The following is an 11117-nucleotide window of genomic DNA, read 5'->3' as shown; positions in this document are numbered from 1 at the left end:
TAAACCACTTACTGGAGAAATTAGGGCACACATTGACTTTCACATTTAAAATGGGGGGAAAATAAACAAAACAGATTGGAGAGCTGGGAACACTTTTGAAAAGTGGGTGATTTTTCTTCTAGCCAACCTCACTGCTAACACAAAAGAGTCAAAACATCCTTTGACTATGCTTTTTAACCCCACCTTATTGAGGTATGACTGACATACAAAAAGCTAGACATGGTCAATGTATACAACTTGATGAGTTTGGAGGAACTTCTCTGCACATTCTTTTTCATGAGAAACTCATATTGGGACCAGCGGAGGGCATAATGGTTACATCACTGGGCTCCCACGTAGTTGACCACAGTTTGAGTTTTGGACCCAGAGGCTTAAAACTCAGGCTGGGCACTTTTGCGTGTATGTCCAAAATCCTGAGAGGAGAAAGGAAGAGAAGGGATTGTGGCATGGCCATCCCCACTGGGGGTGGGGTGTGAGGGTGGGTGATTTCTGGCTTTCTGTCTCTTGGTAAGTGCATGGGCCCTATAGCAAAAATCTTCCTCTCTAAAAAAAAAAAAAGAGAGTGAAAGTCACACTAATTTTAAATAATTGTGAAAGATACATGATTATTGCTCATCTGTCTTTTTTCTTTTAACGAGAAGATTAATTAGACTAAAACAATAAAAGTCATAAGACTGGAAATGTGAACAAAGAATTTCACATTCTTTAAGTTTTTAAATGCCTTTAATACCATAAAAGTTTGTTAACATCTTTTTAGAGGAATTTTTAAAAATTATTCAATCATTGGAATGTGTAAGCTCCTGGGAGGATGCAGTATTTAGAAACTGGTAGACATTTTAATCTAATGGGTCATTGGAAAAGTCACAATGTATTTTTGCATAGAAAAAAATGCATTGTGACTTTTCTGACGACCCTGTATTTTATTTAGATGAAGAACTACATCAGCAAGTACACACATGCAGTCTATACATACATATGTTGGGTTGTCAGAAAAGTCATGATGTATTTTTTTATGCAAGATGCATCATAACTTTTCTGACAACCCACTATATGTGTACGTATATGTCATTTTAATGAATAATGACATTGAGGACTGGCAAATGAGTAAGACCATACTTTCCCCTGGTCACAGTTCTGACAAGGTAGACGAAGAAGAAATAAAAATGAACTTGTTTCCTTCCCAGAGCCAGTTCAGGCTGTTATCAGTGCTCAGCAGGGACTGGTTGGACCTTCTTCCCTAATCGATAATGAAAACCAGGCCTCCTGCAATCTGCTTGAAACTTTAGGAACTCAAAACAAGGTTGGAAAAGCCAGCGAGGACAGGGCATTCACTTGAGAAAGTTCACTGATCGATCATGTTAGTAAGCTTCTCCTTACAGCCCGTTTTGTTCCCTTCCTTGCTTTAGCTCTCAATCTTTGGCCAGTTTATCTTTGTGCTGTGGCAAAGGCTGATCTTAATTTTGTGCAAGCCCATTCTTCATCCTAGCTCTTTGCTACTGTGACTTAAGGTACCATTTTCCCCTTTTACTTAGGAAGAAACTCTAGGCTAAGATGGGCCTGCTTAACCTTTAGATGACTTTAAATTATACCTAGCGCTTTACTTCCAGTAATTTGCAGGCATTAATTACCTTGTTGTTGCGTTCAATTCCAACATAATCCGCCTCTTCTGGGATCATTACAAAGAGTTCAGCTTCATAGGCGCCTTCCCCTTCATTTCTTGCATTTATTATGAGCATCAGGTGATTTTCATCTCCAATGATTACCTGATGCTTATCTCTAAAAATGCAGTTTAGAGAGAATTATTAGGTGCTCTACCTCTCTGGCTTCATGGATTTTTTATTTAAGGATTGATCTTGGAGGAAAAGAAGGAACATGGCAAATGCAAGACTAAGACAAAGAAGATGAATCACCACAAGGGGATGGTGGGAAGAGATGAAAACCAGCTCTAGTGGGAAGGGCAGGAAAACATGCAGTGTTGTGCTGGTAACTGTTCAACAACTAGTTCTTACAAAAGAAGGAAAATATTGATTTATAACCCTCACTAATTCCGATGATGTACATCTTCCCCCAGAGGTTAATTTCAAGCTACTGACATATTTAATGACCCACTTACAAAATTCCTGCAAATTGAACATTTGGCTAACAAGCTACAATAGAATGAGGCAGCTCCGGCACATCACTGAAAACATATGTGGGGGCTTCCAAAAATGCCACTGGAAAATGTGTATTATGAAAAAACTATGCATGGATTTAAAAACTTTTTACATCAAGATAACCTCATTCTGTAAGGAATGCTACTTTAATTCCATTTTTTTTCCCATGGTTTTTATGAAGTCCCCTCATACGTTAGGAAGAATATGAGTGATGGGGAGGAAAGGAAGGGAGATTATTTAGGAAATGAGGCAGGGACAGAACACAAAGTAGATGACAGTTAAGGAACGAACAGACAAAATAAGGCCTTTGACAACTGATAAAGGATTTTTGAGGTGTTTTGAGAAAACATAATCCACTTTGAAGTCCAAATCAACCAACATTTAGAAATGCCTATTCCACATTTGACCCTTACTCAAGGCTATTGCTTGGGACACTAGTTAAACTAGGTATTTTGAGAAAAGTTGATTTGAGATGTTGCTAAGAGGATTCCAAACAGTGGCGGCGAGGTAGAATCTGGAAAGGAAAGGAGCCCTCAGATGCTTTTCCACCCTAGGATACTTAGACAAAGCAGTACATGTCCCAGTGCTGGAGTAGGGACTCCCATTACTGGCAGCTGTGAAGCCCTTTGATCCTGTTTCATTCTGTGACACCTTCTGCTTGACTCCACAGACTGTCATTTAAGTCTTTTCTCCCAGTCAGTTAAAATTAGTTTTAATTTGACAGCTTGGAGGATGCCTGGGAGTCCTGGGGTGCTGCATAAACAAGTTTGGTTAAGGTGGATATGGAATCAGGCTGTCTGAATCCTTTGCCCACTCACTGAGGCAAGTAAATATAACCCGAGCCACCTCATAGATGAGTTTACTTTTAACAAAAACATTTCCTTTCACTTTTGCCGAAAGATGAAACGGCCCAGGCAAAATCTGAGGGTGTGTCACTTGACACCAATGACAAAGAACTGACCCAAACCACAGGCTAACTCAAAGTAGTCGAGCTCGACAATTTCATGTAATGCATTTTCTTGTGTGTGTGGCTGCTGGAAATATATACTTTCTCCAGAGAAGTTTTAAACAAACACCTGTATTCCATTAGGTATAATGCACACATTTATTTATTTAAACTTACGGCCTAGCCGACAGCTTCAAGTCAGGAACACACAGATTGTCTTCTCCGCAGTCCACCAGGATGTGAGCCTGTGTTGTGCAAACATGCATCAGGAATTTGGGAAAACCTGAATTGCATCTGTTTTCTGGACAATTTTGAACAATTCCACAAATGAAAACAAAGCTTGCATTGATATGATTGTACCTAGCTCTGTACCCTGCATCACACAGTAACCTCTCAGTGTAGTCCAGTTTACATAATAGCCCAATTCTCATTCATTCAGGAATGTCTGTAAAGAATGCTACTCCAGGGACCAGCAGTTAGCGTAATGGCTATGTCGCTGGACTCCCATGTATCCAACTGCGGTTTGTGTTCCGGAGCCGGTGGCTTAAACTCACGCCGGGCACGTGTGCGTGCATGCCCAAGATCCCGAGAGGAGAATGGAGGAGAAGGGATTGCAGCATGGCCATCCCCCCTGGGGGGTGATTTCTCGCTTTCTATCTCTCTGTCTCTGTCTTTCTGGTGAGCGTACGTGCCCTATAGCAAAAAAAAAAAAAAAAACCCAAACCAAACCAAACCAAAACGAAACAGAAACTCTTAAAAAAAAAAAAGAAATATAAAAAATAAAAAGAATGCTACTCTGGGGCCACTAGGAGGTGTGGTAGTGAAGGTGATGGACTTCCCACATGTTCAACCATGGTTCCATCTATATCTTGGTTGCATAATGGGACAGATTTCTGAAAACACAATGATGCAATGTTTTAGGAAACATATTAGGAAAAGCTCCCAAATGTTACATGTGTGTGCAGGAATGAAAACAAAAGGAGCTGACTTGCCTGAACATCACAGGAACAACCCCCCAGAACTTGACTGAGAAAGTGCAGTCAAAAACCATCAAGGAGGCCAGTCACATTGGTGTAGTGGTGGCACAACACTCTGTGATGCTGAGCCATGTGGGAGGAGTATTGAGGTTACATCCCAGGGTCTTCTTGTGCATGCTGGACAGATGCGTGCACATGCCCGTGATCCTAGCTGGCTGGGGCTGGGGATATTTTGTGGCATGAAGACCCCCTGAGAGGAGTGTTTCTCCCTCTCTCTGATTTTCTCATAGAAAAAATACATGAAAAGAAAGAAGAAAAAATAATTAAGGGACTACCTGTTCACTAACAACGTTTTCTCTGTAGTGGTTCAATATTGGTTTCACTTCTAGGCTTTCTTTAAAGGAAGATTCATCCAAACTGTAATTTAAACTAATGTTGATTGGAGATAATTTATCTCGAAATTCAGTTTCATCCTAGGAAAAATAATCACAAGGCCAAGACAGGCTCTGTAAGATAGCTGTAAGATGTTAGTCTGTGGAAGGCAGGCAACATTGACTTCAGTCAATGAAAGTGAATGATGGAGCAATTATCATTGCAGCAGGCTTAGTCGCATGCTGCTTTATGTGGTGCGTGGTAACCAGCTCAATTACTATACGTTCAGTGATGAAATCATTTAGAACTGTGGCTTCACCGAAATATACAACTAGAGGGACTCTTCAGGTTCTTCAGGCCTTCAACAACTTGCACAAAATGAATCAAGTTACAAAGTAAAAGTTTACATGAATATACCATAAATGTCATGAGAACCAAGACAAATTAGGATTTTTGTTTGCATGAGGTTGCCAGAATTTATGAGTTATCTTGGACTCAAAGGAAGAAACTATCTTGACTTCCCTCCATCTCTTTAAGCCTTTGCCTGCATGAACTTCAAAGTACCTTCAGTACATTTGAATTTACCTTGGAAAAAGAAACAGAATTCCTCCAGTGGTGAGAGGTGAGCACCAAGCACTAAGCACATACTGGCCACAACACCCTGTGGTGGGCCAGTCAAAGCCATAATAAGATATAAGGCTCATGTGTTTGACTTTCTTCCTCCAGTGTGTTTGTGAACCTTTGATCTTTCCTAGGGTTCTCCTTGAGAACTTAGTGCCTTGAAAGAAGAGAGAAAGGGCTGGCTAGTATAGTGGCAAGATGGGGCTCAAACAATGATGGATTCATATAGAGGGTTTAGTTCCCTTGTCAACCTCCACAGAATGGGCGCATGAGCCCACAATCTTCTCTGCCTGGGAAGGGTAGAGAGAGGATCATGGCATGAGATCCTGGTTGAGGGTCCTTTTCTGTCTCATAAGAAATAAACTTAAAAAAAGAGTGGAGGAAATAATGGATGATGGCAATCTCAGGACTTGCAAAGTCAAGATGGATGATTGTGTTATAAATATTTTGACTTCTTAAATTTCATGGTAGGTTTTGCTGTTTTAAAATACATTAAGAAATATAAATTACTTTTAATAAAAGCTTTGAATACCTACACATTTTCCTGAGTAGGGATGGAAATGCACATTGATAAAATTTAGCAAGGCATACTCACATAGGATAAAAATTCAAATAAATTATATTGAACTTTGTTTCTTCGGGGGAGAATTAAAAATGAAAACCACCTGAGTTAAGTGCTATTTTCAAGATTTTGTATAAAACAAGAAGTCTTAAAGATTAGTAGCAACACATCATTAGGTTAGTTGAAGTCAGGGTTAAGAAGAGAATATTTGAACGTTAAACCTTCTTATGAGAATGAAAATAGAAAGATGGGGAATGTATGAGACACATATGACATTTAAATGGAGAAAAATTGTTGGCATTTGGACTTGAATGTGAGAGACCAGCAAAGTGATTTCTGGAACACTTACTCGAAGGTAAACAATAAAGTCCTGGCACTGGAGAGATTTCTGCCCCTTTATCGCAAGGGGGAAGACGAGATGGGACTGATGGTTATCAAGGAAGAGTGTTCGTTTAATGGCTCCTTTTTGTTTCAGGGAATCTAATTGCACTTCAGCTGTCAGGGCTAAAGAACAGAAATAAAGTAAATATAATCAGGAAAGAAAAAGTATCCTGTGAATACAGCGCTTTATTAGAGAGGGGGATTTCTATTTCAAGTTGATTATTCAAGAAATACAGTTTTCACAGTTTGAATTAAACACGATACATATACTAAAAAAAGTAAAACATTATAAAATTGTTTCATAATCATTTTATTGTCATTTCTCCATAATTATAAGTTTTTACAAAATTCAAGTAATGAAATAATGTTTATAAAGAAGATCCATATATGCAATAGAAATGTTGATACTAATAAAGAACTCTAGTTTTCTCTTGTCCATTTGGAGAAATACTACTGAATTTTCTTATTATAGAATAGAAGTGTAAAAATTAAAACATGCTCACCTATTGTGTTTGAAATGCTCTGGCCTGCTACAGATGCACATACTCTTAAAGAAAAGCTATGGAAAATAATAGTCAATATGGATTGGTTAATAGTTTTGAATTTAAAGTACAAATTTTCATTTAACGCATCCCAAATTTAAAAAAATAAACTCTCATTTTCCCTCTTTGCTTATAATTACATCTGTGCAAAAATGTATGTAGAGGTTGAGTAGTCCTTATTTGAAAGGCTCGAGACTGAAAGTATTTCAGATTTCAGATGTTTTGGTGACTTTGAAATATTTGCATATATATGTGTATATACGTATGTAAATACATACATACACACACGCATATAGTGCGATGTCTTGGAGATAGAGCTCAAGTCTAAAGAAATTCATTTCTGTTTCACATACACCTTATAGACACAGCCTGAAGGAAATTTAAGACTGTTTTTGTGCTGCAGCAATTTGACTGTCACATGAAGTCTGGTGTGGAATTTTCCAATGATAGCAAAATAGTGCTAAGAAGGTTTTCCACTTTGGAGTATTTCAGATTTTAAATTTTTGGATTAGGGATGCATAATCTGTGTGTTTCCTACCAGTTGGTTACAATACGAATACAACGAAGACAAGTGACATTATTATGCAGGAAAGCAGCATTGAAAAGATTACTGGAGATTAACTGACTGAGTTAACTGACTAATTAATCAATCACCTGTTGCCTTTATTTAATAAAATACATATGAATATCTTCTATGTTTCTGGGAGGGAAAAATTAGCACAGCAGGGGAACAGCACCAGTGAGAAAGTCTGAAAATTAGCAAGAATATGGCAGCATTTGAGGAACCTAAAGAAATTCAGTGTGGTTGGAGCAGTCAGCAGGATGGTGAAGCTGCAGGAGGTGAGGTTGGCTTTCTTGTTCCTTGGGGTACAGGGCTTTGAATATCATGCTGAAGAACATGGATTTAATCTTAAAAAGCATAGAGTGCCCTATTTACTTTCACTCTGCTTGGAAGGAGACTGGAATTTGGCGGTAACTTGTTTGCAGAGGGGTAAAATTGCAGGTTAAGAGACCAGAAAAAGAGGGGAGGGAGGAAAAGAAAGGGCTTAGAGCGCTATCTTGAGCTAGGTAGGCACAATGTTATGGTATACAGGTGATAAAGAGAGGGCAGATGCTCATGAGAGAAGCTTTATAGCTCTGCCTGGAATATGCCTTAAATGTACAATCCTAAGAAATATCTGCCATGGCTTGTCTGAGGGCCTGCACTTGGCCGTGGTCTGTGGCCACAGAGGGGATAAAGAGTGATCATTCATCTCTGCCTGACTTTGCTGAATATGCTCATGTCCCTCCTGAAAAACGCCAAGTCTTAGCAGCCAACATCAGAGATGTTCGCATGCCTAAAAAAAGTACAATACAAGATAAAATGCTTAAGTATGATTTAATGACATCTTAAGCTTTTTACTAGGAAAGTGCTATAGTATAAACGGAATATTCCTACAGAATTCCAAAGGAGTAAATAATCTCTAATCATGCTTTAATTATGTGTCAGCTTCCTGTGTCAAACATAATGAAAATGTGTCACATCTGGGATTCATCTATCTACCGTGACCTCAGTCAGTGTCTCCCTTCAGGGTAAATAATTTGCCACATACCATTAAGCCAAAAGTTTCCTGAAATGTCTATGCTATTATAAGAGTTTATAGCATTTCCCCAGAGAAATCACAAATTCCAACCTACTTCTACTTCAATTAGAATTATTCAAGAGAGATGAATAGTTAATCACATCTTTAAATTTTGTAGCAGGCCTGGCTTTCAAAATTGGTATTTTTTTCTGTATCTAACTTTTTTGGGAATACTTAGCTATGTGTTAAAAATAATCCATTGGGGGACCAGCAGTTAGCGTAATGGCTATGTCGCTGGACTCCCATGTAGTCGACCGCAGTTCGAGGCCTGGACCCAGTGACTTAAACTCATGCTGGGCGTGTGTGTGCGTCCAAGATCCTGAGAGGAGAATGGAGGAGAAGGGATGCAGCATGGCCATCCCTCCTGGGGGGTGATTTCTCGCTTTCTGTCTCTCTGTCTTTCTGGCAAGCACACGCACCCTGTGGCATAAACCTCTCAAAAAAAAAAAAAAAAAAAAAAAAAAAAAAAAAAAAAAAAAAAAAAAAGAAAGAAAGAAAAAGAAAAAGAAAAGAAAAGAAAAAAAAATCATCCATTGCACTTCTTTCTATTCATTTTACACTACATAGACAAAACTCATTAGATTTGTTAAGCTTTTTAAAGAACTATTCATTTAATTTTATTTATCCATTCATTTATTTTAATTTGACTAAAGCTAGAGACAGAGAGGAAGTGAGAAAGCAAACCACCAGGTCCAGGACTTAAACCATGGTTGGCTATGTGGGAGTGTCTAGCACCTTAACTACCATGCTACCTGCTGGTCCCAAAACTCATTAGTTTTTATAAGATGAATTCCTATTTGTAATTAAATTATCAACATATAAATTAACCTTAGATGCAATATTTCTAAAACAAGCAACTAAAAAGCAATATACCTTTTTAAAAAGGAAGAAATTATAGCTTAAAAATGAACATTATTTCCTTTTTGTGAAAAAGTATTTAATTAATAAATGATGACAGATGAAGGGTTTTCTGAGTTTACAAATTCTATGCCAGTAAATCTGTATTTCTTAGTTCCCCTTTCTGCGACCTTAATACTATTAACAACTGAATGACTTGAACTATTTTCATATATGTTTAATGCAGCTGTTATAACTGGCTGAATTACTGATAATAGTACTCCATCCTAAACCTGATAGTTTCTAGATGTCTTTAACAGAGAAGAGTTTGTCCATGGTAACTTTCCAAGCACCTTGTTTTGATCTAAAAAGAAAATTTTAAAATTTTATAATAGTAGACTGATAAATCTATTCTGAATTTAGAAAAACACATACATAAACATAAATACATATACACACAGAATTAGGGCCCAGCCCGGGTGCAGGTTGTAGGCAATTGCTCTGCAATGCTTAAAAACATGTGGAGGACAGGAGGTTTTGCTTCTAGGTCAACCTGAGCTTGCCAGGCATTCACATACGTGCACGGATGCATGCCTGTGATCCTGGGTGGCTAGAAAAGCTGGGGGTGGGTGGTGGGGCAGACTGTGGAGTCATACGACCCTATAGAGGGTGACCCCACTCAGGAAATAAAATAGATGGATTTTTTTTTTTAAAAAAGGAAGTAGGTTCTATTTGTGGATTTACACATCATTATCATAATTATAAGGTATACTTGCACTGTCAGGGAAAGCTCCAAACTATTATCGAATAAGAACTAAAATTTCAAACTAGAATTTATGGTTGTATTCAGTAGGGCTCATTAGTCTGAAGAGATGTGATCAAAGCAAAAAAGCATGAAATTAATCTAGGTCCCTCATTGTACAAATTCCGTTGTATAAATGGACCTAACTGTGGGTAGTGCTTCTGATATGGTCGCAAAGGCAAGAGGATACTCTATGTGATCCTCTGACACCAGTGCCAGGACATGCACAGGGACACTGAGGATTCTGTGATGTCACTGTGTGCACAGCCATGCATGAAGAAGAGGGAATGAAATAAATGTGAAACACAAAACAAAACAATTCTTTTTTTGTGCTCACCAATCCAATCCTGTTTTTTTTTTTTTTTTTTTTGGAGAGATTTTCACTGTAGGGCGCGTGTGCTCGCCAGACAGACAGAGAGAGATATAGAGACAGAAAGCGAGAAATCACCCTCCAGGGGGGATGGTCACGCCACAATCCCTTCTCCTCCATTCTCCTCTCGGGATCTTGGGCACGCACGCACACGCGCCCGGTGTGAGTTTTAAGCCACCGGGTCCGGGACACGAACCGCGGTCGACTACGTGGGAGTCCAGCGACATAGCCATTATGCTAACTGCTGGTTCCCCCAATCCTGTTTTAATGATAGCAAATACTGGATTTTTATATAAAGTCACTCATATCTGAGAAAAAGATTTTGTTTTGTTTTGTTTTACAAGTAAATACTTATTGACGTACACAATGATAAAAATGTTTACCAAACAGGTTTTGTGTTTTTAGTTGGTTAGGAATCAATTATATGAATATTTGTTGTGCTTAAGTTTTTCTTTTTCTAACTTTGAACTGCCAATAGAAGGCATTTTATATAACTACACAGCTGTTTGAAAGACAGAGATTCACATTGATGGAAATGAAGAACTATTTGCCAATTAGAATTTACATAACAGCTTTCAAAAGTACAATATGAGGTTATATCAAATACAAACCAACATTACAGTAAAGGTCAACAGAGACCTTCCATTATTTTAGAAAAACTAAGCTAAATCCCTAGAGTTAACAGAACAAGCTAAAATCTAGAATCAGTGAAACTTATTCTAGGCTTTCTATCTTCTAGTATCCTAAGGTATCATTCAAAACGTCTGCATGGGGAACCAGCAGTTAGTGTAATGGCTATGTCGCTGGACTCCCACGTAGTCGACTGCAGTTCATGTCCCAGACCCGGTGGCTTAAAACTCACGCTGGGCATGTGTGCGTGCGTGCCCAAGATCCCGAGAGGAGAATGGAGGAGAAGGGATTGCGGCGTGACC

The 11117-nt window shown here is 38.5% G+C and overlaps 1 protein-coding gene across 1 annotated transcript in view; it reads right to left on the bottom strand.

Annotated features, from left to right (window-relative positions):
* Positions 1-11117, bottom strand: part of ITGA8 (integrin subunit alpha 8) — a 216940-nt gene that overhangs the window by 89026 nt on the left and 116797 nt on the right. The window contains 5 exon segments of the mRNA XM_027776251.1: positions 1629-1776; positions 3277-3344; positions 4412-4549; positions 5981-6135; positions 6516-6571. Of these exon segments, the coding sequence (XP_027632052.1) occupies positions 1629-1776; positions 3277-3344; positions 4412-4549; positions 5981-6135; positions 6516-6571 (565 nt within the window).

This window comes from Tupaia chinensis, unplaced genomic scaffold (assembly GCF_000334495.1).
Source record: "Tupaia chinensis unplaced genomic scaffold, TupChi_1.0 Scaffold000647_1, whole genome shotgun sequence".
Classification (NCBI taxonomy): Eukaryota; Metazoa; Chordata; class Mammalia; order Scandentia; family Tupaiidae; genus Tupaia; species Tupaia belangeri.
This window is presented reverse-complemented; position numbering and strand designations above follow the sequence as displayed.